Source organism: Ranitomeya imitator, chromosome 4 (genome assembly GCF_032444005.1).
Source record: "Ranitomeya imitator isolate aRanImi1 chromosome 4, aRanImi1.pri, whole genome shotgun sequence".
NCBI lineage: Eukaryota > Metazoa > Chordata > Amphibia > Anura > Dendrobatidae > Ranitomeya > Ranitomeya imitator.
Genome location: NC_091285.1, coordinates 269,590,408 through 269,618,237, shown reverse-complemented (window position 1 = coordinate 269,618,237; position 27,830 = coordinate 269,590,408). Strand labels below are relative to the sequence as shown.

The window sequence follows — 27,830 nt, the reverse complement described above, 5'->3', positions numbered from 1 at the left end:
CCAGACCACTTGAGCACTTTCAAGAAATGTCCTAACTACAAAAAAGACGGTTATACCCTGAATTCAAGATACAAATGACATGGGCTCTCATATTTTTTTACTGTATAGCAGAATATAACCATAATATATGGCAATGCATAAGCATAGGCTCCAATGGTAAAAATGTATAGAAAGCGGTATACATTTTGTTGGATGCCTCTGTATCGAGCTCTGCCAGGAGTCCACCCTTGCTACATTACCTAGTCAGATGGGGGAAAAAAAAAGCAGACTGTCAAAGATGTGTTTGCAGTTGAAAGCTTGATAAGTCCTTGGCGAGAGAGAAGAACCTAACACTCTTTAGTAATTTAGCGAGCCTGAAAATTAGGATAGCAATATCTACTCCACTTGGGACAAGGCAGGGACTTTTGGCTGTGTCAAGTGTTACTGATAAAATGACAACCAATCAGATAAGAACGCAGCAGAAAGTTCCAAACCGAAACCTAATAAATAATCCAAAGAATAAAGGTTTCCATAAGAGAACTGCTGCTTGAACGTCAGTAACATGACAATTCTAGAATATTCATGGCTCCATTAGCTGCTGCAGTGATCCAGCTATGTGCACTTGGCTTTGGAAAGGTGTTAGCAGACCAGCCATTTCTTACATCAGCCGAGGTCTGCAGTCCAATGACAGCCTGCAAATACATAACGCCTCACAAGTCATTATAACCCCCTAGGATCAGCTCAGCAAGGACTCAGAGGTACCACACGTCCAGTAAAGGAAAATGGAAAACATGGACCATTTCAAGCACTCATGTACGATCACATGGTAGTTTTCAATTTGGCTTAAGGGGAACCTGTCAGCAGGATTGTGCCCAGTAACCTACAGACAGTGTCAGTTCGGTGCTGTTATACGGAGTACAATGATACATGGTGATGAAATCTGTCTTGTGGTTGTTGTTTAATATTTACTTTCAGTAGTTAATGATATGCTCGTGCCCCGAGGCGGTCTGTGTGGGGTCTTCATATGGTGCTCTGATTACATACTCATCGGTATGGCTTGTGACAGGTCACTGATCCCTCTGTGACCTGCTCCCTATTTAACATACTGCATAGAATACTATGTGAAGAAAAAAAATTTCAGCAAAATGGCAATGGTGTCCGCGCCTATGGAGTAGCATTTATCGTGTTCTGATAGATGCTACTGCTCAGCTGCTAGCGCCATGTTGCTAGAGGGATAAAAATGTGGCTCCATCAAAATGACTATTGTGCAAATGCAGCCAGCGCCATTTTGATGAAGCCCGATTTTTTTCTCTAGCAATATGGCGCCAGCGCCTATGCAGTAGCATCTATTACATTCCGATAGATTCTACTGTGCAGGCGCCACCGGCACCATTTTGATGAAGATTTTTTTTTTATTCTCATCACAACATTATATGACAAAATCATAAATGAATATATGCAGGTATGATACATGTAGTACTAATACATACAACTATACAGTTGAAACTAGAAGTTTACATACACTATATAAAAAGACACATGTGCATGTTTTCCTCATTATCTGATTTGAAATCAGAATAAATATTTCCTATTTTATGTCAACTAGGATTATCATAATTATTAATATTTGCCAAATGTTTTAAGGCATTTTTATTACTTTTTTGTGTGTCTTTATATAATGTATGGACACTTCTGGTTTGAACTGTAGCAGTGATGTGTATAAATACCTATGTATATATTTAGAAATGTCATAAAGTATGTTCTACAATACAAGAACAACATATACTGTACTTCTGACACAAAAAGGCTACGTACCCCTCATTTTGACTTAAGCACCTATATGTTAGCTTGATCCAGAGCTGTATATCTTGAGGGTTTTCAAGGACACTGGCTTCCAGGTTGGAAATGTCATCTGTTTCATTTGTGAAGTACCTAACATCATCTGAAGTGACGACGGCATCATAGATGGGAACCTTTGCCTTCGTTTCTGCGAGTCGTGCTGCAAAATGCATTAGAAAAAAAAAAATCATTGAGAATCAGAAAGACTGGTCAACAGTTAGTGGCTTTTTGTGAAGTTTGAGTGCACATATGGGGCAAGGGTATACCCCGACTTACAGCTATTGGCCGTACCACCGCTTATTGCTTTAGAAGAATCGTCTTCATCACTGCTGGTACTGTCTGACAATGGCTTCTTCCAATACATGGGTTTCCATGCTCGCTTCTCCTTATAGGTGGTGTGAGGCGGCTCTGTGAGATACAAAACTCACTTTTATAAAGGCATAGAGACAATACCAGTAACAAGCGAGCTATGAGATGAAAAGTTCAGGTATTTCAGTACTAATAGCAAAGAACATAGCACCAAATGCAAGCATTGCTATGCTGTAACCCCTTCTAACGACATGCATAACTGTGTGCAAGTATAACGATACGAAGAGATTGCAGTCTTTTCCGGTTGCCAGCTCCAGTCCCACTTGGCCACTCTGCAGCGTCTCCTTTCCCAGTGTTCAAGACTCAGCACAATGCCCCATAGAATTGCACTGAGACAACAACATCCGGCCCACATAAACACGTGTCCTCTCCGTTTTCAGCTCACGTGGCCCGAAGAGAACTGGAGCAGAACTGGAAACCGGGAAGACTGCGCCTACACATCATTACATAGATCATTAAGGAATTATGGAGTAAAACTTTTCATATAAAACCTTACTCCATACATAGAGGCATTATTTAGCACTACATTAAACAGACAGAAACCATGTTTGCTTTTAGTAATTATATTGTATCAGTGGGACAGTTATAACCCTCGCTGTGGCCTTTTGGCCAGTGAACAAAAGACACACATGTAAAAAAAAAAAAAAAAAAAAAAAAAAAAGAGAATGAAACGCCATTAAAGGGGTTGCCCATTGCTCATTTCTTACATGGCCGTGGTGGTCTAATGTCTGTATGAGCAGAGCAGGATGTACAGAGACTGGTCAGTACCTTATTCTGCTCATACAGACACGTGACCACTGCAGTGGTGGGGTGTAAGATTAGTAAAACGTTTTTTTTTTTTAAATGTAAAGCTTCCAAGGTTTTCTTTTTTTTTGTTTTACTAAAAGATGACAAGCACCTTTAAAAAAAAAAAAAAAAAAAGGAAGGTTAGATAGTGAACCTTTTAAAGGAACGAATGCTCCGCAATCAGCTTATTGGCAGAAATCCAGCTTCTAGTCTAAAAATAAAAATAGTCTTGCATTGGGCACTAGAATCTAGTGCAGTAATGCAATTCAATGGTCATATTTGCGTGCTATGGCGCTACAGCGTGCTGCCTTATTTATTTGACTGTGTACGAGTTGGTGACTGGGTTCAGCACCTGTTCACACTTAGTCTATGTTTGGATGTGACGTCAGTTTTTGGAAGTTTGAAATCATTGGCCTTCGAACTGAGCACTCCGCCTTTTAGCCACAGGTGTTTTTAGTCACAGCAGGACCACTACCCCTCCACAGAGAGATCGATCTTAGTCTAACAGAGGATTTATGTTCCCATACAGATGAAGACTTTATTCTAAGTGAGGAAAGGTATTGCTAGGCCCTGGAACAGAGAAATGCCTTATCGTGGCTTCCAGGTACACATGAATTGGCCAATTTATGCGCTAAACTATCTCAATTTTCCATATTTTATTTCCATATTTTTCATAATTCTAGTGCAATAATGCAATTCAGTTTTCATGTTTGCGTGCTATGGTGCTACAGTGTGCTGCCTTTTTGTTTGAGATCCCTTTATTCGGTGACATGTCGAAACATCAGTCAACAACCAACAAGAGAAAGAAGCCGACTCACTTTGAAGTAGGTTTTCATTGACTTTACTAACAAGAAGAACAGACATCAGATCCATGGACATGTGATCCCGATTAACACCGAACAGCTTGTCAACGTATTTCGCTAAAAAAATAAAAAATAAAAAAAATAAAATAAATAAATTACAAGCTAATAAACACATAAGCCATTATTATACGTGTTCCAAGTCAACTGAATTTGTAGTGGACCGCCCAAATGTGCCCTGATGTCGGAGGAAATTATTGATCTCGAAGGAGAACACAAAAGCACTGCAGGCAAAATAGATCTCTCCTCATACCAGCAGGAATATGTAAAAGAACTAGGCTGTGCGGATTGTCCTCCATAAAACATGCACCTCACATTCTGATGGTGCACAGAGAATGGGCTGGGACAATTGCTGTATTAGTACATCATAGTGTGTGGGCAAAGATCATCGAGCTGATACGCTATATTGGTGCAATTCTTTAGTGGGGAAACTGGATATTAATAAGAAAACGGGTGTCTTATTGGCTTTTCAGGAGCACGGCATTCCCCAAGCTCCTGGATTGCCTCTTGCCGGTGCTCCTGAAGCTTGGCGTAGCTGCGTGGTTGCACCGCTAGCGCAGTTTTCTGATGCAGCTTTGCCTCTCCTACGTTGAAGGAGCACCGGAATACTTTAGTAGGCTGGATCCAGCAATCAGACCAGTGCCTAATTGGAAAGAGCATGTCAATTGCTGCTGCGCTCCCTGTCCAGGAGATCAGCCACTGCTGATATACTGCAACGGTAGCAGGCAACCTTGGCAATTGGTTTTACACAATCTTACCAGTTAAACTTAAAAATAACCCCTTGAATTTTCTCAACTAAAATTTACCTGCTTTTCTAGTTTGCCAAAATATTCATAGGGGAATGTTTGAAGCCATACAAGACATTTTAAGATCACTTTATTAGGAAGAAATCGGCTAAAAGGTAAGAATTAATGTTAAAAGCACATAACAGATATACCTGCTGCGGCTATAATTTCATCATCTGTGCTTTTCTTGGAACATCCAATGAGGTCCAAATTGTAAGACAAAATATCCTGAAATAGTTGCTTCCTGCTTAGCGTACAGTCACGCATATGCTGCCTAGAACCCAAAAACACACAAGGGGTTAATGGTTTACCGCACTGTGGCTCCAGCGCTACTGGAAAGCTGTCAATACGTGTTGTAACCAGGAGTTATAAGCCCTCACGGTGACAATCACCTGTAAAGGTTCACTACTTACCACTGGCACTCATCATCATTACATGTGCCGGTAAGATCAAATCGACAGAAGAACGTTTTGGGCTCGATCATGTTACTGTAAGAAACAGAGCTCAGCGGCAGTTTCTCTTTTGTTCGGAAATATGTACTAAACCTAGAAGACATGGAAGAAAGCAAATAAGGACATTTCAGGGAAAAGAATAAAAAAAATATGGCATACAAGTGAGGGACTAGGAATCTTTTGGCTCCCACCACTAGACTACCAGTTGCTGCTGTATACTTTATCTAGAAGTCATAAGCAACATCAAAGGATGAATTATGTGCAAGTAGATCACTAATAGCCCATTATAACAATGCAATTGTATCTGGTTGCAAAGCAGAAACCGTTCTAAATACTAGTTTCAGAAAAGTCATTTATTCTACGAACGGGAGGGATTTCAGTAAAATCCTATACCTGACACTATGATGCTCAAAGTTTAGTGAAAGGGTGCCACCTTGTGTTTAAGTGTGGTGTAACGGCCTTTAGAACTGCAGTCTTTACAGAAGCAAAGAACGCGAGGGGCCTAGGTAGTAGAGTGCCAAGTTGACATAAGGAGACTTTTAGGCCATGCATCACTCCATGAAAGGCACAACTTCAGAAATGAAGAGGATAAGAAATCAAATGCCAGTTACTGGATGTAGCAATCCTAAAAGTCAGCATCGACCCTGGAACGAGCATTGCCACATGACTCCGGGCTAAGAAGCCAAGCAAAAACTCCATTTGCAGGCGTGTTTCGTGGTGTTTGCCGCTCATTAGTGCAAAGCAGGAGATATGATTTGTATGAATACTACAGACACAAGGAGGGGGGCATTTTTTATTGCATTTTCACACTTTTTAGCCATTTTATGGTGTTTTGTGTTGTTGTGAAATCTTGTGCAAAGGTACTCCAGTCCCCCTCTTGAAAGAATTTTATGTATGCCTGAAATATTTGAAAAATTTTGCAAGATTTTAGCTGACAGATCAACTTCTTACAGTAAAAATGTTAAAACATACACCCAAAAAAAAATACTTTGTTCACAAAAATGAGAAACATGACTAAAAAAAATGGGAAAAAAAAAATAAAAAAAAATAGGTGGGTGGTGGTGAGGGGGTAAAAAGTCCCAAGGTCCCCCATAAGCACAATGAAATAGAGATTTTTGTTTACTCATTCGTAAAATCCTTTTCTCCGAGCCACTCATTGGGGGACACAGAACCATGGGTGTTATGCTGCTGCCACTAGGAGGCTGACACTAAGTTGAGACAAAAAAAGTTAGCTCCTCCCCTGCAGTATACACCCTCCTGCTGGCTTCCAGAGACCCAGTTCAGTGTAAAAGCAGTAGGAGATCATTAAAAACATATAACATAATATTAGAGTACAACATGTCAGAGTAAGCAAAGAGCCAAAAAGAAACGAGCCATAAGGCTAACAGAGTGGGAGCTGTGTCCCCCTATGATTGGCTCGGAGAAAAGTATTTAACGGTGAGCACACAAAAATCCCTATTTCTCCTTCGCCACATTGGGGGACACAGAACCATGGGACGTCCCTGGGTGGGAAACAACATAACCGAATAACTCCGTATACCAACTGACTACAAATGCGCTACAGCCGGTTGCAGAATACGTCTGCCAAGGGCTGCAGCAGATGATTGAGTATGGACATTGTGGCGCTTCGAGAAAGTATGCAGGCTGGACCACATTGCGGCCCTGCAAACCTGTTCTGCCGACGCCTGATGCCAAATGGCCCAGGAAGCACCCACCTACCGAGTTGAGTGTGCCCTAATCCCGGCCGGGATAGGTCTGCCCCTGACCCAGTAAGATTCTTGAATAGCTGACCGGATCCATCTGGCCATCGTGGCTTTTGAAGCGGCTAAACCCTTTCGGTGACCCTCAGGGAGCACAAAGAGGGAGTCCGACTTACGGAAAGGAGCAGTTCTAGAAATATACCTCCTGAGAGCCCCTACTACGTCCAAAGTGTGAAGGGCATTTTCGACCCGATGTCTTCGCTTTTGACAGAAGGAGGGAAGAGCGATATCTTCATTAAGGTGGAAGGATGAAACCACCTTGGGTAGAAAAGGACGTAGATGGGCGAAGGACCACTTTGTCCTGGTGGAAGGTAAGGAAGGGAACCCGGCAGGACAGGGCAGCCAACTCTGGGACTCGTCTGATAGAGGTTACTGCCACAAGGAAGGCAACTTTCCAGGAGAGAACAGTTCGCAAAACATCTTGCAAAGGTTCAAAAGGGGACTCCTGAAGAACACTCAGGACCAAATTGAGATTCCAGGTCTCTAACGGCATCCTATAGGGGGGTACTATGTGGGAGACCCCCTGAATGAAAGTTCTGACTTGCAAGTTAGAAGCAATCTTACGTTGGAACAACATGGATAATGTCAAAATCTGACCCTTGAGGGAGCGGAGCGCCAGACCGGAATCCAAGCCGGACTGGAGAAAGTCCAGAATGGAGGGAACTGAAAAGACGAGAGAACATCCGCGGTGTCTGCACCATGAGAAGAAGGCTTTCCAAGTGCGGTGATAGATGCGAGCGGATGACGTCTTGCGAGCGCTAACCATAGTGGAAACAACTTCCTGGGAGAAACCAACTTGAGTTAGCATCCAGGTTTTAACAGCCAAGCCGTTAAACGTAGGGCCCCTGAGCTCTGGTGGTAGATCGGCCCTTGGCGAAGCAGATCTGGACAATTTAGTAGCCGCCAGAGAACTTCGGAGACTAGTTGTACTAGCTCCGCGTACCACACGCCACGTGGCCAATCTGGGGCGACTAGGATCAGAGGAACCCCCTCCATCTTGATCTTCCGGATAACCGTCGGTATTAAGGGAAGCGGAGGAAACACGTACGGGAGATGGAAAAGATGCCATGGGATACGAGTGTGTCTACCCCGATGGCCTGAGGATCCCGAGATCGTGCTATGAAATTGGGAACCTTTGCGTTCAGTCTGGATGCCATCAGATCCACGTCCGGAGACCCCCGCGGAGGCAAATCTGCTGGAAGACCTCCGGATGGAGTTCCCACTCTCCCGAGGCGAGACCCTGACGGCTGAGAAAATTCGCCGCCCAGTTCTCAATACCTGGGATGTGAACTGCAGAAATTATCGAGCGGTTGTTCTCAGACCAATGGAGAATGTGGGACACCTCCCGCATTGCCGCCCTGCTGCGGGTATCCCCCTGATGGTTTATGTACGCCACCACTGTGACGTTGTCTGATTGAAATCGAATTGGGTGACCCGCGAGGAAGAAGTGGAAACGTCTCAGGGCAAATCTGATCGCTCAAATCTCTAAGATGTTTATCGGAAGTCTCGACTCCCGAATCGTCCAGAGCCCTTGGGTAGTGTGGTGGCGAAATCCTGCTCCCCAACCGAGGAGACTGGCGTCGGTAGTCACCACCAGCCAGTGAAATGGGAGGAAAGACCTTCCCTGGTTGAGTGACGAATCCAAAGGCCACCATTTGAGCGCTTGCCTGATCTGTGGGGACAAAGCACATGGCCGATCGAGGAATAAGAGACTCCTGTCCCAATTGTCTAGCAGCGCCTGTTGCAAGGGGCGGAGATTAAGTTGGGGGAAAGGGACTGCTTCCATTGCTGCCACCATTTTCCCCAGGATCCTCATGGCAAACCAGATGGAATGAGGGACGGGACGACAAAGTGTCTGGGTTCCCTGCTGGAGAGCTTGGGCCTTGGACCGAGGGAGCAGGACCAGCCCCTGGGACGTGTCCAGGATCATGCCTAGGAAGGAGATCCGTTGGGCTGGTATGGAGGACTTGTCCAAGTTTATCAGCCAGCCGAGGCGTGAAAGAGTATCCAAGGTAATGTGGACGCATGTGTCGCAAGCATGATAGGACGGTCCCTTGATCAGGAGGTCGTCCAAGTATGGCAACACGAGTGAAGAATGGCCATGACTGCCGCCATGACCTTCGTGAAAACCCTGGGCGTGGTGGCAAGGCCGAAGGGTAAGGCCGTGAATTGGAAATGGTCCTCCTGGATGGCAAAACGCAGGAACCTTTGGTGAGGCGGGAAGATTGGGATATGGAGATAAGCATCCCTGATGTCGATTGATGCCAGAAACTCTCTCCTTTCCATTGAAGAAATGACCGACCGGAGGGAGTCCATCCTGAAGTGCCGGACTTTGACAAATTTGTTTAGCAGCTTTAGATCCAAGTGCAGCACAGTTCACTGCATCTAAAGACGCATACATCACATAGTCCCCGGCCATGGCAATTTGTTTGGCGAGATCCACAGCCTCAGATGGAAGAGCCTGGTCCTGAATGGATTTTGCAAGGGCATCTGCCCAGAAAACAATTGCTTTTGTGACCCATGCCGCAGCGAAAGAGAGGGAGAGGAACCTGAAGCTTCGTAAACCGAGCGAGCAAGGGAGTCTATTTGATGGTCTGTGGGGTTTTTAATCGAAGCCCCATCAGGTAAGGATAAAAGCGTTTTGGTAGCCAAACGCAATACCGGAGGATCCACTAATAGAGGTTCCGTCCAATCTTTGACAATATCTGCAGAAAAGGGATACTTTGTTTCCAAGAACTTTTTTCCGGTAAAGCGCTTATCCGGTCGCTCCCTGTGTCGCCAGACTATGTCTGTAAAGTCAGGATGAGAGGCGAACACCCTATGGGATCGCTTGGTTCTTTTAAAAGACACCGCATGATCCGGAGCCGAACTAGGGTCGTCGTCAACCTTTAGCGCATGACTGACTGCTTCAATGAGGAAATCCACCGTCGATTGAAACTCCGGAGAATCCGGGTCCAAGGATGCCTCAGACTCATACTCAGAGTCATGATCGCTGCGAACCCTTGGAGAGGGTGAGCGAGAAGTGGAGCTACCAGAGGCTGAATGGTGTGAATGCTCAGGAGAGGTAGCACGGATACGTTTTTTGGATGTCCGTACCTCCTTCAGGTGAGAGCGGCCCCTGCTGGCCAATAATTGCCCTGTAAGGGAGGGGACTCTTAACACAGGTAGACTGCCCCGCTCCCCAGAGGGGTCTTGAAGGGATTCAATCGCATTGGCCAACGAAGCCATGGATTGCGACAGTGACGTGGCCCACTCCGGGGGCCTAGATACACTGGGGTCGGTAGTGGCGGAGGGCTCCTGAGCACATTGGGTAACACAGGCTGAGCAGAGAGGGGAGCTTTGAGGCCGAGGGAGACGAGCCTGGCAGGTGGTACACGGAGTGAAAAAGGTGGTATGTACTTTTGCAGTCTTTTTAGCTTTTGACTGCGACATGATGTACCCCAATATAAGTAAAAAAAAAAAAAAACTGATATGGAAGCGATGGGGAGAAAGGCTGCAGGGAAGTACCTAGTGCAGTCTCCTTACCCAGGTCCTGTGTCCCGCAATGTTTCCCTCCTGTAGCTGAAGAGGTGGCGCTGAACACGTACAGAAGGCGGCGGGAGTATGCTTTGCTGGGGGGAAGATGGCTGCCGAGAGCTGGGAGATAGTCTCACAAGGAGCAAGAAGTGCCAGGTCTGGGGGCGGAGACGCAAGAGTGATGCGAGCTGTGGGCGGGGCCGCACTAGGCCGAAGCTGGGGACTAAATTTATGGCTTTGGCCGGCGCGCACCCACGGACCGCCGTGAAAGACGCAGCGGAGCCCTGTGATGTCCCTGCCACTAAGGAGCCCTCCTATAACCGCCAAAAAACGACCCTTCCCAGGTGGCACTTACCCCGTATGGAAGGGGATTGCAGAGCAGCTGTGCAGCAGGTTAGAGCTGTGCCTGGGGTAGTTAGGACTGTGCAGGGTTGGGGGAGCCTCCATCCACCATCCCCTTACAAGAGGGGTGGAGAGGAACCGTCCGCCTCCTTCCATCATCCGCTTTTTTCAGTGGTGATGCAGTAGGGGCTGCACGGACGCCACGATGGAGGGTGCCTCTGAACATCCAAGGGTATGACCTGGTGGGCAGGGCAAATGTTCGGCAATAGGCCTGGCTGCAGAGGAGGATACGTGGAGGTGACACTCCATGTGCTCGTCTGTTAAGGGAAGTGGGGAGATCGGTTCCCTTGAAGGGGCCCGTCGCCCTTAAAAAAACAGCCCAGGCAATGGCATCCCACGTCGCAGGAGAGGATACGGAGAGGGTCACTCTCCGTGCTTGCCTGTTGTTGGTTCGGGGAGATCGGAGCCTTGAAAGGTTCCGTCGCCCCTTCATCAGGGTAAAAATTAAAACGTAAAAATTCAAAAATAAATAAAAGAAATTCTGGTCTGAATAGCAGACCCTGTGTGCCTCCTACAGACACTAAGCTTGAACTGGGTCTCTGGAAGTAAGCATGAGGGTGTATACTGCAGGAGAGGAGCTAACTTTTTTTTTGTCTCAACTTAGTGTCAGCCTCCTAGCGGCAGCAGCATAACACCCATGGTTCTGTGTCCCCCAATGTGGCGAAGGAAAAAAAGTGGTTAGAAAACATTGGGGTAAAGGGAGAGAAGGTGACAGTTGAGGTGTATGGCCACTTTTACTATGGTGCATAAATAATTTCCCATCTAGGAGATCTTCCTACAAAAAACACTGTCACAGGTATCATTTGTATCATCGGGCACATAATTCTGTTTATAAGGAAAGGGTTACGGCTGCACCTTACAGCTAATCAACAAAGGATCAAGAGAGGCTGCGGATGACAGGAGGTAAGAGGATTTGCAGGCCTTCCAGCGATCACGAATTATGCCTGGCTGTTGGGACCGAAGACCTGAAAATCCATTCTCCCATCTCTAGTATATATTTTTCTTACCTATAAGATTTGAAAACCAAAAGTGGACTATGATATGGGCCAAAGGGAAATGGTTTTGCATCAGTTTGTTTTGTTTGAATGGTTAACAAATCTACATCCCCAGGAATTTCCTGAAAAACAAAAAATATATTTAAAACTTAAAACCAAGTTAACACAAATTATTCATTTAGGAATATAATGAAAAAAATATTATGTGATTATTTCCATGATCATGTGGAAAGAGTACATAAAATTGGGGGGTACAGAGACATGCAATTTAACTGGGGTAAATCTGCTACCCCCCCCCACCACATTTTCTTATAATAATTTTACTACCTGTAATTAAAATGATGGTAGAAAGAAAGACACTGATCGCTGCCATTAGTGATCTGCATACAACACACATAATGGAAGGATCTTCTGCAGGTCTGTAAGTATATCTTAGATCAAGGTCCAAGGAGACACTGAAGAAAGGCGTCACTGCTCTGCTCAGAAGCAATAGGCACTAGTCTTAGGCTATGTGCACACGTCCAGGATTTCTTACAGAAATTTCCTGAGCAAAACCGGACATTTTCTGCAAGAAATCTGTATGCGTTTATTTTGCGTTTTTCACGCGTTTTTTCCCGAAGCTTTCCAATGCATTAAATGGCGAGGAAAAGGCGAAAAATGCGCAAAATAGGGATTTTTGTGTACTCACCGTAAAATCCTTTTCTCCGAGCCATTCATTGGGGGACACAGACCATGGGTGTATGCTGCTGCCACCAGGAGGCTGACAAAGTAACACAAAGAAAGTTAGCTCCTCCCCTGCAGTATACACCCTCCTGCTGGCCCCCAGCTAACCAGTTCGGTGCAAAAGCAGTAGGAGATCAATAGCAACATATAAACGTATAGCATGTCACATTATATAAGAGAGTATAAAAATATCAAAAGATAAAAACAAAGCATAAGCTAAGGGCGGGAGCTGTGTCCCCCAATGAATGGCTCGGAGAAAAGGATTTTACGGTGAGTACACAAAAATCCCTATTTCTCCTTCGCCTCATTGGGGGACACAGACCATGGGACGTCCCAAAGCAGTCCCTGGGTGGGGACATCATCAGATCAGGCCGTGTAACCGCTACTTACAAGTGCGCCACCGTGGCCTGCAAGGTCCGCCTGCCCCGACTCACATCTGTGGAAGTATGTGAATAAAAGTGCTTCAAGAATGTATGCGGACTGGAGGAGTTCACAAGCTTGCGGTCGTGCTTGCCGAAGTCTGGAACCTAGAGCCCTCAGACAGGGAGATAGGCTGACATCTAGCTCGGAAGGACTCCTGGATGGAGAAAACAATCCACCAGGCTAACCTGGCCGAAGAAACGGCTAGACCCTTCCTGCGACTGTCAGGAAGCCTACTTACCATCGAGAAAGCCAAGTAAAGCGTCCAACCCTTGGCAGGACGCCATTCTCGATACGTACCCACTCGAAGCACTCACTCCTTCCAGGTTATAGAGGATCCCTTCCGAGGTGTGTGGATCGGAGCCGAAAGAGAGGAGAGAACGATTCCCCTGCAACAGTGGGAATACAATACCACCTTGGCAATGAGGGAAGGGGATGTCCTGAGGGCAACCCTGCCTTGAGGTAATAAGGAAAAAAGACAAAGAACAGAACGTCGATTTCCGAAGACTCATCAGGAGTACAAGAACGCAAAGAAAGAAGGGAAGAGACCTTCCCTGATAGTGAAGGCTGTCCGGGTCCAAAAAAGGAGTCCACTGTAAAAAGCCGAGGATCATTAGGGTCCCACGGATCTAACGGTACGCGGTAGGGAAGAACTACAGGTAAAGGCTCCCTGCAAGAAAGTTCATCTTCACAGATTTGTCGCTATAAGACGGAAAACTAGAAGAACAGGAAGCGAGAAGAACCCTGACATGGTCAGTGCGGTTCTCCCGGGATCCCTGGAGCCCTTCCTGCTTCCGAAAAGATCTCAGAAGAAGTAGAAGAGGAGTTATAGAAATTGGTCCCATGGAAGAGTGGAGCATGCACTGCGATGGTCTTGAAAGTCAAGGCTAAACCATGAACCGGAGCACATAGGCGTTCAGCTTGGACGCCATCTGACCTACATCTGGAGAAGTCTAGTGAAGGCAGATCCGATGGAAGACTTCCGAATGAAGTTCCCACTCACTAGAGGAACCCTGACGGCTGAACATGTGTGCTGCCCAGAGCACTACTCCAGGGATATGTACTGGTGAGATCCCTGAATGAAAGATCTCGGCTCGTCAGAAAGAGAGAGGTGCCTGGGCCATGGCGCTTGACTGTGGGTAAACCGAAGACCCGCCTAAAGTCAGTGGGCCTGCTGCAGGATTAGACGTACCGTTCAGAACTCCAGGGAAAAGATCGGAAGAAGACTGGCCTTGGAATTCCCCAATGACCATTGGACCAGGAGAAGGCTCTGGGAGAGGAAGGAGCTCAGAGAATACTCTTTGAAAGCCTGATAGATCTGCAGAAAAAAAGGGCGCAGCAAAGGAAACTGCTTCCATTGTCGTCCTTTTCCTCAGAACCCTCCTAGCGAATTGAATGAACCGAGGGAATGAGATATGAAGTGCGCAAGCTCTCTGTTGAAGAACCACGAGCTTGACTCGAGAGAGAAAAAACCATCCTGCGGGGCAGGATCATCCTGAAAAAAGGATCTGCTGAACTGGGAAAGAGGAAAAGAAACTTGTCTAAGTTTAGCTGCTAGCCCAGAGAAAGGGTATTGCAAGAGATATAGACGACTCAGCGTAGTCCTAGAAGAGCAGCTACAAAGTCGACCAAAAAGAGCAGGACGACCATGCTTCTATGATGCAAGAAGTACACGACAACCGACATGACCCTTGCGACCACACTGGTGTGGTAGCCAGGCCGGAGGACAAGGTCGTGACTAGAAAATGCTGTTCGCAAATGGAAAGGAAGAAATTTACTTTCACTGGGGATAGAACCCATGTTTCCCCCATCAGCTGACCTTGAAGAGATTGTTGTAGCGGGGAGAAATAGGCATGTGAGGGTAAGACTCCCGAATGACTAAGGATGCCAGAAAAGTCCACCTCTTTCTGATGAAGTAATGGCTGAGCGGAGAAACTCCATCGGAAAAAGGGGAGGACCTTGACAAAGGTTGTTAGAAGTTTGAAGTCCAGGAATGGTGACACTTTACATTCCCTCCATTTTTGGAACCAAGATCCCTAGATCTAGACTATCCTGGACAATGCTTCCACTGCTGGTTGGGTCTGTAGAGGAGATACGATCCCTGCTAGTCTCCCGCTCAGAAAATTAGATTGGCCAGCTATACTGTTGAAACAAAGTAGCTAAGGTCTCTGACCAGGAGACCATGGTCAAGCCACCCATGTGGTGGCTAAGGAAGGGAAAAGCGCTGAACCCGAAACCACAAGACGGAACGAGCTAGGTTTGCTATCCGACCGTCTGTGGTAATTTAAAAAAAACAAAAAAAAAAAAATGATACATCGGGCAGGAATACCAGTAGGTATACCACAAGAAATACAACCCGGATAGTCTGCCAAGAGACAGAATACAGGACTGCGACCAGCAGGTCTCTAGCCATCGACGTGCAGAGTAGAAAAAAAGGAACCCTCAATCCACCATCCTCTTAACAGGGGCGTGGAGAGGAATTGTCCGCTTTCTTGCATCATGCGCTAAATAGCGATGATACAAAGGGAGGGGTGCTTGGACGCCAAAAATGTGTGCCTCCGTACCTCCTCAGAGTAGAAGTCCCCGAGTGGACAGGGCCGATGTCTGGCAATAGCCTAAATGCAGAAGAGGATACACGGAGGCGACAATCCATATGCTCGTCTGTTGAAAGTGTGGGCGGAAATCGGAGCCCCTTAAAGGACCCGTTACCATAAAAATCCGACCCGGTATGGCATCCAGCTTAGAGGCTTCTGTCCAGTGCATCGCCCGTCCCACTGTTGATGATATAAAGAGAGAGAGAGAGAGAGTCCCTCTTTCTCAGAGGCTCTGGCAAATCAAGGCAATATCCGATCCATATTTCGCATTGTTCTCAACCAAACATGGGGGAGAGATCAGGAAAAGAAAACTTCCGTTTTGTAGAACCTGTACGTTATTCAAGGATACTTGCGGCCCCTGCTAGCCGGCGACTCCTAATGTAGAAGAGGGAGCATGTTGAGTGCTCCAGAGTTCAGTTAGGGAGACCAGTTTAGGATTGCTGATGTGCTCTTAGGGCCAGTCAATACTGGTCATGCGCCTTTAAGACCAGGGAATACTGGTCCTGTGCCTTTAAGAGGAGGACATACTGTTCATGTGCGTCATGTGCCATCAAGAACCAAGGCCTGCTGGTCATGTGCCTTTAAGAAACAGGACGTACTTGACATGCACCTTTAAGTCCAAGACATACTGGTCATGAGCCCTTAAAACCAGGGCCTACTGGTCATTTGCGTATAAGACCAGGGCATACTGGACATGTGCCTTTAAGACCAGGGCATACTGGTCATGTGCCTTTAAGACCAGGGCATACTGGTCATGTGTTTATAAGACCAGAGCATACTGGACATGTGCCTTTAAGTCCAGGGTATAATGGTCACGTGTCTCTAAGACCAGGGCATACTGGTCGAGTACCTTTAAAAGCAGGAGAGTAGAAGTCCCCGTGTACTGGTCACCTTTAAAAACCACGGCATGCTGGACAAACGCCTTAAGACCAGGGCATACTGGTCATGTGCCTTTAAGACCAGAGCATACTGGTCATGAGCGTACTGGTCATGGGAGATTAAGACCAGGGCATACTGGTCCCTAGCGTTTAAGACCGAAGAGTACTGGTCACGTGCCTTTAAGACCAGGGCATACTGGTCATGAGACATTAAGACCAGGAAATACTGGTAACGTGTTTTGAAGGCCAGGGCATACTAGTCACGTACCTTTAAGACCAGGGCATGCTGGTCACGTGCCCTTAAGGCCAGGGCATACTTGTCATGTGTGGTCGTGTGCCTTTAAGACCGGGAATGCTGGTCATGCTCCTTTAAGACCAGGAATGCTGGACAAAACCGGGGCATCTTTTAAAAGGATAATGCCAGAGATGGAATCCCAGGAGGGGAACTAGGTACTCTGGGAGGAGCCGGGATAGGCGCAGCGAAGGCTCCTGAGCTCAATTGATTAAGCACTATGAGAAAGGTGACCGGCTCTGCTGGTAATGTGCCCCTTTTACACTAGGGAACTCTTAAGACCAGGGAATCTGGTGAAGGGTTTATGAGAAAAACCATGGAAAAAGACTGGGGATGCACCTATAAGCCCAGTGACTACTGGGCATGAGACAAGCCCAGCGGCTACTGGGCATGAGACTTAAAGACCAGGGGACCTGAGCCCCAGAGAATGCGGGTCCCAAGTATTTAAAAACCGTGATGTTAGTGCCTTTATGCTGCCGGACGTGCGGATTTGCGGGGGAGGGGAGCGATTCACCTTACCGGGATTCTGAGTCCCCCGTCTGGAATAGCGCTGACCTCAGCGCTGAAAACCGCCGGCAGCAGCCCCTTCCAGAAGAACTAGGGGCCGGAAACTCCGCAGCCCCTTCCTGAGGTCAGGGAGAAGATGGCCGCCGAGATCTCGTCCTGCCTGAGAAGCGCCAGAATAGGGGGGCGGAGCCGCTAGAGTAAAGCCGGCGGGGGGCGGGGCTTCCCGGAATGCGGCCTAAACAGGGCCGAAGCCGGGGACTAAATTTATAGAGTTGGCCGGCGCGCACCCGCGGACTGAAGGGAAAGGGACCGCGAAGCTCTGTGGGGACCCTGCCGCTATGGAGCCCACCTATGACCGCCAAAAAAGTCAATTATTAACGTGCACTTACCCCGTACAGGTAGGAGCTGTGCCCAGGAAGATAGGACGGTGTAGGGTTGGGGAGCCTCCATCCACCATACCTGCAGAAGAGGGGTGGAGAGGAACCGTCTGCCTCCTTCCATCATCCGCTTTTTCAGTGGTGATGCAGTGGGGGCTGCTCGGACGCCACGTTGGAAGGTGCCTCTGTACAGCCGAGGGTAAAACCTGGTGGACAGGGCTGAATGTCCGGCAATAGGCCTGGCTGCAGAGGAGGATACTGAAGGTGAAACTCCAGTGCTCGTCTGATAAGGGAGGGGGGAGATCGGTGCCCATGAAGAGGCCCGTCGCCCCTAAAATCAGCTCAGGCAGTGGCTTCCCACGTCGCAGGAGAGGATACGGAGAGGTGAAACTCCCGTGCTCGCCTGTTGTTGGTTCGGGGGAGATCGGACCATGAAAGAATCCGTCGCCCCCTTCGTCCGTTGTAAAAGGTAAAAAGGTAAAAAGGAAAAAAGGTAAAAAGGTAAAATCTTTGGGTCTGAATAGCAGACCCGTCCGTGTGCCTCCTACGGACACTAAGCAAGAACTGGTTAGCTGGGGGCCAGCAGGAGGGTGTATACTGCAGGGGAGGAGCTAACTTTCTTTGTGTTACTTAGTGTCAGCCTCCTGGTGGCAGCAGCATACACCCATGGTCTGTGTCCCCCAATGAGGCGAAGGAGAAATTAATGAACATGATGCGTTTTTTACCGCAATGCCTTTTTTTTTTGCAGAAAAAACGCATCATGTGCACAAAAATTGTGGAATGCATTATAAATGATGGGATGCATAATGTATGCGTTTTTATAGCGAAAAAAACGCAACGTGTGCACACAGCCTTAATGTAGCAGAATGCTGTGTGTGCAGCTTTTCACTCTTGGAATATGCTTCTCCTAACAAGGACAAATTATTCAACGGGACAATCCCAATAATAAAGACGAATTCAAATTATAAATACAAAAAACTTGTGCGTAGATCGCTCCCAGGACTAAAGAAGTGAACTCTGGAAGAGTTTAAAGGGCTATTCCCATCTCCAAGATCCTATTCCAATATGTAGTAGGTGTAATAATATCAGCAAATACCTCCAATCAGAAATGTAGTATAGTTCACCTGATTAGCTATGTCGCTTACCCCATGTGCAGGCATTGCAGGAGCTTAGCTATCCATGGTTCAGATCGCCAAATGCCAACTGTCACTACATGAGTGGTTGTATGTGAATCATCATAAAAACAGATTAAAGTCAGAAAGTTGCCTAAATGACTGGGAACGCGGCAACATGAATGGTGGTAGTATACATGGTAGCAAGAAACTACAACTGGGTGGTTATGAATGACGGGTAGCAAATAAGTGATAACACCTGACCAAGAAGAGGTTTCACATGTACCCATTCAGATGGAGACGTTTATTCTCAGTGAGGTAGGTCAAGCGTAGGACCTCGTATAAGAGAGATGCCTTAACGTGGCTACGAGGTACACATAAAATTGGCCATTTTTGTGCGCTAAAAGCTCTCATTTTTCATATTTCTAGTGCAGTAATGCAGTTCAAATTTCGTTTTTTCAAGTTTGCATGTTTTGGCGCTGCAGTGTGCTGCCCTATTTCTTTAACTATATACGAGTTGGCAACTCTGGGTTCAGCACCTGTTCACACTCAGTCTATGTTTGGATGTGCAGGTCAGGTTTTTGAAATGTATTCTCTAGCCTTCTGATCGTGCACTCCCCGCCTCCTAGCTTCAGGTGTTTTAATTATAGTAGGTCCAATACCCCTCCACATAGAGAGAGAATTTGAGTCCAAGAAGAGGTTTCACATGTACCCATTCAGATGGAGACGTTTATTCTCAGTGAGGTAGGTCAAGCGTAGGACCTCGTATAAGAGAGATGCCTTAACGTGGCTACGAGGTACACATAAAATTGGCCATTTTTGTGCGCTAAAAGCTCTCATTTTTCATATTTCTAGTGCAGTAATGCAGTTCAAATTTCGTTTTTTCAAGTTTGCATGTTTTGGCGCTGCAGTGTGCTGCCCTATTTCTTTAACTATATACGAGTTGGCAACTCTGGGTTCAGCACCTGTTCACACTCAGTCTATGTTTGGATGTGCAGGTCAGGTTTTTGAAATGTATTCTCTAGCCTTCTGATCGTGCACTCCCCGCCTCCTAGCTTCAGGTGTTTTAATTATAGTAGGTCCAATACCCCTCCACATAGAGAGAGAATTTGAGTCCAAGAAGAGGTTTCACATGTACCCATTCAGATGGAGACGTTTATTCTCAGTGAGGTAGGTCAAGCGTAGGACCTCGTATAAGAGAGATGCCTTAACGTGGCTACGAGGTACACATAAAATTGGCCATTTTTGTGCGCTAAAAGCTCTCATTTTTCATATTTCTAGTGCAGTAATGCAGTTCAAATTTCGTTTTTTCAAGTTTGCATGTTTTGGCGCTGCAGTGTGCTGCCCTATTTATTTAACCTGACCAATACTAACAGCCATTCTCATATATAGTACCGGTAAGTAAAATGAGGTTTCAACCAGTAATGAATTTGATTATAAATGCAAAGTATTGCCTGGACGCATGAATGAGCATTCACCACAGCCTAATTCGGCACCGCATCCCTCCACCCAGAAGCACGTTTCCCTCTGCTTATTCAGGAGGCTTTTCAATCATTACCTGATTATATTGCACATGGCTGTTAGTATTGGGAAGGGGTTATCACTTATTAGCCGATTGATACCCTTCATTCATAAAACCACTGTTTTAGTTTCTTTATACCATGTACATCACTAACAGGCATGTTGCCACATCCACAGTCACAGATATTGGAGATTATCAAGATGGGTAAATGACGAGACCACAGCCATCTTGAGACCTACACAGTGGAATCATGAGCGGTGCAGAGCGGAGATTCTGGGCACTACAATAAGTTTTCTAAGCAGGTAGTACAGGAGTTTATTAGGGTTAAGAGAGTTTATCAGTACATGGGAAACCCAGGTACCGCATGCTCTACATGTACAAAACATGGTGTTAAAGGGGGTTGTTCAGAACTTTGATGTTAATGACCTAACATTACCAATATCTAAGTTCTGGCCCCTTTACAACATGCACCGTACATGTCGGGCCTCTCTCTTTTATCTGGGGTGCTTCAGCGCTGAGTCCACATCTTTTCACGCACATGTCAGCTGATTTCAACATCTGACATGTGCCTCTAACAGCCGCAGGTGGAATCGCAATCCATCCGCAGCTGTTAACATGTTAAATGCCGCTGTCAATCGGTCAATATTTAAAAAAAAATTTTGTTTTAATATATATATATATATATATATATATATATATATATATATATATATATATATATATATATATATATACATACATACACACACACAACTTTGGTATCAACGAGTTCAGAATCGATCAATATATAAAAATTATTAATCCAATCGGTAAAGGGTGTAACGAGACAAAAAAAATCAAAAATCGCCAGAATTACGTTTTTTTTTTGGCCGTCGCAACATTGCCTTAAAATGCCATAACAGGCGATCAAAAGATCATATCTGCACCAAAATGGTATCAATAAAAACGACACCTCGGTGTGCCAAAAACAAAAAAAAAAAGCCTTCACTCATCCCCAGGTCCCGAAAAATGGAGACTATGGGTCTCGGAAAATTACTTTTTTTTTTTTTTTTTTAAAACACTTAGGATTTTTTTTTTCACCACTTAAATAAAAAAAGAACCTAAACATGTTTTGGCATCTGCAAACTCATAATGACCTGGAGACTCATAATGGCAGGTCAGTTTTAGCATTTGGTTAAAATGTAAAACAAAAACCCAGAAAACAATTGGTGGAATTGCACATTTTTTTGCAATTTCACTGCACTTGGAATTTTTTTCCTATTTTCCTGTACAGTATAGGGTAAAACCAATTATGTCATTCAAAAGTACAACTTGTTCCGCAAAAAAAAAAAAACTCACATGGCCATATTGACGGAAAAAAAAAAAAAAAGTTATGGCACTGGCAAAAAAACAAAAACGGAAAATGGAAAGGGTTTAAACAAGTCAAGTTCATGAAACAAATCTGACTACTCATGAAAAGAAAAAAAAAAGACAAGTTCACCTTCCCAGAGGAGAGTTTTTCCGAGGACACCAGCAGCGTGTCTCCTTTGGACAGCAGATGTGTTAGGTTACTGGAGCTAGAGTGAAGTCTTCTAACCTCCTCAATATTTAAACCCAAGAAAAGTTCTCGTCCTTCTGTTGCCATCTTGGAAGGCGTGCTAGATATGTCCTTGTAGGGAGTAAGCTCTGCATGCCTCAGGTTAGGTTTAGTAAAAGAGGTCGAGTCACGGAAGGATCTCCTTCGCTCTTTAACAGAGATCGACAGATCCTCGTCATCTGGCTCATTCTCCTCAGAGTCTAATGTTATTTTGTCCTGAGAAAGGTCATGCAATGACGGCTGCGGCAGTGCAAATTCCGCCTGCTCCTCTACCACAGGCAGTTGGCACACAGGCTGCTCTTTCATTTTCTGAGCTTGCATTTCTTTCAGTTTCTGGATTTTAAGGGCATACTCCTGCTCCAGTTCTTGCAGTCTTTTCTTCTCCCGTGCAATGGCATCTGCAGATTGTTTCTTTGGGCTGTTAGCCAGGCCTGTGTCTGATTTAAACATTTTACTTGCCTAAAGAGATAAGAAAAAAAAAATTACTTACAAAGCTTTTCATAATGGTTACAGAAGACCATTACCAGTTACAGAAGTAACCAGGCTCCTTGCATCTTGTCACCCAACCACTTGCACCTGTAACCCCATTCTGCCACATCTCCTCCAGTCCCTTTCCCCTGCTGTCACCTCTCACCTAACAAAAATATTCAACCTCTCTCTCTCTCTTACGGTATCTTTCCCTCCTCATTTAAGCATGCCATCATACATCCATTACTTAAAAAACCATCCCTCAAGCAAAACTGTTCCGCTAATTATAGACCTGTCTCTAATCTTCCCTTCATCTCTAAACTCCTCGAACGCCTGGTCCACTCCCGTCTTACCCGCTATCTCTCAGATAACTCTCTTCTCGACCCTCTTCAATCTGGCTTCCGCTCTTTACACTCTACTGAAACTGCCCTCACTAAAGTCTCTAATGACCTACTAACAGCTATCTAATGGTCCCTACTTCATGTTAATTCTCTTGGATCTCTCTGAAGCATTTGATACTGTGGATAATCAGCTCCTCCTCACTATGCTCCGCTCCATCGGCCTCAAGGACACCGTTCTCTCCTGGTTCTACTCCTATCTCTCTGACCGATCCTTCACTGTATATTTTGCTGGTTCCTCCTCCTCTCACCTTCCCTTAACTGTTGGGGTTCCTCAAGGAACAGTCCTAGGCCCCCTCCTCTTCTCTTTGTATACTGCCCCCATTGGAAAAACAATCAATAGATTTGAGTTCTAAGTACCATCTCTATGCTGATGACACCCAATTATACACTTCTCCTGATATGACACCTGCCTTTTTAGAAAACACCAGTGATTGTCTTACCGCTGTCTCCAACATGTCCTCCCTCTATCTGAAACTGAACCTGGCAAAAACTGAACTCCTCGTGTTTTCTCCCTCTACTAACCTACCTTTGCCTGACATTGCCATCTCCGTGTGTAGTTCCACCATTACTCCCAAGCAACATGCCCCTGCCTTGGGGTCACTCTTGATTCCAAGCTTTCATTCACCCCCCACATCCGATCACTGGCTCGCTCTTCTTACCTGAATCTCAAAAACATTTATAGAATTCAACCCTTTCTTACTTTCGACTCTGCAAAAACTCTTACTGTTTCTGTTATTCATTCTCGGCTGGACTATTGTAACGCTCTACTAATCGGCCTCCCTCTTGCCAAACTCTCCCCTCTCCAATCAGGCTTGAATGCTGCAGCCAGGATCATGTTCCTCACCAATCGTTATACTGATGCCTCTACCTTGTGCCAGTCATTACACTGGTTATCCATCCACTCCAGAATCCAGTAGAAACCTATTACCCTCATCCACAAAGCACTCCATGGTTCAGAACCACCCTACATCTCTCCTCCCTGGTCCCAGTCTACCACCCTACCCGTGCTCTCCATTATGCTAAGACCTGAGGTTAAAGGGACACTGTCACCTGAATTTGGAGGGAACAATCTTCAGGCATGGAGGCGGGGTTTTGGGGTTTTTGATTCACCCTTTCCTTACCCGCTGGCTGCAATATTGGATTGAAGTTCATTCTCTGTCCACCGTAGTACACACCTGCGCAAGGCAAAATTGCACCTAGTGCAGGCATGTACTACGGAGGACAGAGAATGAACTTCAATCCAATATTGCAGCCAGCATGCAGCCAGCGGGTAAGGAAAGGGTGAATCAAAAACCCCAAAACCCCGCCTCCATGGCTGAAGATTGTTCCCTCCAAATCCAGGTGACAGTGTCCCTTTAACATCCTCAATAATCAGAACCTCCCACATGCTGCTCCAATTCTTTGGAATGCACTACCCAGGTAAATATGATTAATCCCCAATCCCCACAGTTTTAAGCGTTCCCTAAAAACGCATTTGTTCAGACTGGCCTACCGCCTCAACGCATTAACCTAACTATCCCTGTGTGGCCCATTCAAAATTTTTACCATAACCAGGTTCCTCGCATCATATTCTAACATGCTTTATGCATTTAATAGCCCTCTGTGTCTGTACTGTTACATATTTGATATATGGTTCATGCAGCTTTACATGAACACCCGATTCTTAAGGTACCTTCACACATAACGATATCGTTAACGATATCGTTGCTTTTTGTGACGTAGCAACGATATCGTTAAGGAAATCGTTCTGTGTGACAGCGACCAACGATCAGGTCCCTGCTGGGAGATCGTTGGTCGCTGAACAAAGTCCAGAACTTTATTTCGTCGCTGGATCTCCCGTGGACATCGCTGGATCGGCGTGTGTGACACCGATCCAGCGATGTCTTCACTGGTAACCAGGGTAAACATTGGGTAACTAAGCGCAGGGCCGCGCTTAGTAACCCGATGTTTACCCTGGTTACCAGCGTAAAAGTAAAAAAAAAAAAAAACACTACATACTTAACTACCGCTGTCTGTCCCCTGCGCTGTGCTCTGCACTCCTCCTGTACTGGCTGTGAGCGTCGGTCAGCCGGAAAGCAGAGCGGTGACGTCACCACACTGCTTTCCGGCCGCTGTGCTCACAGCCAGTACAGGAGGAGTGCAGAGAAGCTGAGCGCCGGGGACAGACAGTGGTAGGTAAGTATGTAGTGTTTTTTTTTTTTTTTACTTTTACGCTGGTAACCAGGGTAAACATCGGGTTACTAAGCGCGGCCCTGCGCTTAGTAACCCGATGTTTACCCTGGTTACCCGGGGACTTCGGGATCGTTGGTCGCTGGAGAGCTGTCTGTGTGACAGCTCTCCAGCGACCAAACAGCGATGCTGCAGCGATCCGGATCGTTGTCGGTATCGCTGCAGCGTCGCTTAATGTGAAGGGGCCTTTACACCGTCTCCCCTTTTTCCTCATAGTTTGTAAGCTTGCGAGTAGGGCCCTCACTCTTCTTGGTATCGGTTTTGAACTGTGATTATTGTTATGCTGTAATGTCTATTGTCTGTACAAAGCCCCTCTATAATTGTAAAGCGCTGCGGAATATGTTGGCGTTATATAAATAAATTATTATGGTTATTGGTCAAAAAGTCAGACATACAGTAAAGCCTGGCCGAACAGGCGGGACAGAAAAAGCAGGGACCTGGAGCCTGCCGTATACCAAGGCAGATTTACAAATCAGTATGCCACAACAGAAAGCTGTGAAGCCAGTATCGCATGGGTAAGATAGCAATGCAATCTGATGTGCACAACCACAAAGCTTCCATGGCCATCACAGACCTTCACCATGTTCTACTCACTCCAATATGGCTGGGCTCCAGCTTTCTTTTCCCCAGCTCCTGACTAGCCAAGGCTTTTGCTCGAGCAAGTTCTTCTCCATATTTTACAGAAAGGGTTCTTTTTTCTTCAACTCTGTGCTGTACTTTTGCAATCTAAAAATCAGAAAAGTAGACGTACGTAAGAGCAGGGATTACGCTGAAGAAACGGCTTGCATGTAATGGGAGTGCATAAAGCAATTGTAACAGGTGAACTATATACTACAGGCCGTCTATGATAGAGGTTTACAGATCTCCCAGAAATCATACCGAGACAACCGTGCAGCGATCTCGTCGTGTGGGCACCACATCAATTAAACCTAAATCACAAAGCTCATCCGCTTTCAATTGCTGCTTTAAACTCATCCCGATGTGATGTTAAGTATGTCAAATGTCAGGTTCCAGTGTACGGAGGCTGCTCAGCAGCGGGGAACGCATCATACCCGGGAGATACCGTGTTACACAGCCGAAGTCTCAGGATAACAGCAGTGACCAAAGCTTGAACCGATCACAGCCGTTTATCCATTTAAATGTTGCAGTCACTGACAGTGGCATTTAAATAGCACCTTGATCTTGAGGGGTTGTCATGGCAGTGCCAGGGGTCTCTAACTGTGCCATTTTAACTATTAACTATAATCTATTCGTACTGCAGTATATTACAATGGAACGAATTCTCAAAAAGAAAAAAGTAAAAAAAAATTTAATTTGAATCAGACCCTTTTCCCACCCTTTTCGGCATGAATAACAACAGTTTGATACACAATGAAAATCCCTCGCACAGCTTTATCAATGGAAAACTAAAAAAGTTACAAGTTTCTGAATATGGCACCTCAAACCAGTTATTTTTTGCTCGTTTTGAATTTTTTCTATAACTTAAATTTAAAAATAATGAAAAAAAAACCTATACATTTGGTATCAATCATTCTGATCAGAAAAATCTTGTTACTAGTGATGAGCGAATATACTCGTTACTCGAGATTTCTCGAGCATGCTCGGGGGTCTTCCGAGTATTTTTTAGTGCTCAGAGATTTAGTTTTTATTGCCGCAGCTGAATTATTTACATTTGTTAGCCAGCATAAGTACATGTGAAGATTCCTAGGCAACCAGGCAACCCCCACATGTACTTATGCTGGCTAACAGATGAAAATCATTCAGCTGCAGCAAGAAAAAGATTTTTGTGTACTCACCGTAAAATCTCTTTCTCTTAGCCTCTAATTGGGGGACACAGGACCATGGGTGTTGTTATGCTGCTGTCCACTAGGAGGCGACACTATGCATAATCTGAAAAAGATTAACCGTGGCTCCTCCTCTGCAGTATACACCCCTGGACGGCGTCAGCCTTCTCCAGTTTTGTGCAAAAGCATTAGGAGGAACGTAACATGAATAACACAACCATGCCTATAAGAAGGCCACTATGTACGAGCCCAAAGAACAATATGAGAACTCAACAGTAACAATGGCCCGTAAGGCCTTCCGGAAGAAGGAAAAGAGAATCAGAGTTCTGGAAGGGCGCGGTCCTAGACACATATATACGCAATGCCCTGACAAGGTCAAGTGTATGCAGAGCCTTCTCCACTCTATGAACCGGGTCCAGACAAAGGGAATGCAGAGAAATTTACTCATTGAGGTGGAAGTTGGACACAACCTTCGGAAGGAAGGATGGGATCGTACGGAGGACTACCTTGTCCTGGTGAAAAGCCAGAAAAGGCCGTCTGCAGGAGAGTGTTGTCAGTTAAGACACCCTGCGTAGCGAGGTGATTGCCACCAGGAAAACCACCTTCTGGGATAGAAGGCGAAGCGGGACCTCTTTAAGGGGTTCAAAGGGTGGTTCCTGCAATGCTGTCAGGACCAGGTTGAGGTCCCACGTTTCTAGTGGTCATCTGTAGGGGGGAACCAATCGGGAAACCGCCTGAAGAAATGTCCTTACTTGTTTACATTGATTGTTAGCAATGCGCCTTTGAAAAAGCACTTAGAGGGCTGACACCTGGCTCTTAAGCGAGCCCAGGGACAGCCTGGCCTCCAGACCCGATTGGATTAAAGCAAGTAGTTTGGGGAGGGAATAAAGGAAAGGGGTCTGGCCACGAGATTCGCACCAGGTAAAGAAAGCTTTCCAGGTACGGTAATAAATCTTGGCAGAGGCTGGCTTCCGTGCCCTGATCATAGTCCTAATGACGTCCGGCGAGAGCCCTGCCTGGGTTAGAACCCAGGTTTCAAGGGCCACGCCGTCAAAATGAGGGCCCGAGTTCTGGTGGTAGAACAGGCCTTGTGATAGAAGGTCCGGGTGGTCGGGGAGGCGCCAGGGGGCGTCTGCTGTAAGTTGTACGATGTCGGCATACCATGTACGTCTGGGCCAGTCCCGTGCGATTAGGATGGTTGGAA

General features: G+C 46.0%; 1 protein-coding gene across 2 annotated transcripts in view; it reads right to left on the bottom strand.

Moving 5' to 3' along the window:
• The window catches only part of ZFC3H1 (zinc finger C3H1-type containing), a 95,823-nt gene that overhangs the window by 18,444 nt on the left and 49,549 nt on the right, over positions 1-27,830 (bottom strand). For both annotated transcript variants that reach the window (XM_069764600.1, XM_069764601.1), the window contains exons 14-21: positions 25,437-25,568; positions 21,649-22,203; positions 11,756-11,865; positions 5,032-5,163; positions 4,771-4,892; positions 3,792-3,893; positions 2,095-2,226; positions 1,795-1,978 (exon numbers count right to left, since the gene is read on the bottom strand). In XM_069764600.1, the coding sequence (XP_069620701.1) occupies positions 1,795-1,978; positions 2,095-2,226; positions 3,792-3,893; positions 4,771-4,892; positions 5,032-5,163; positions 11,756-11,865; positions 21,649-22,203; positions 25,437-25,568 (1,469 nt within the window). The remainder of the gene's footprint in view (positions 1-1,794; positions 1,979-2,094; positions 2,227-3,791; positions 3,894-4,770; positions 4,893-5,031; positions 5,164-11,755; positions 11,866-21,648; positions 22,204-25,436; positions 25,569-27,830) is intronic.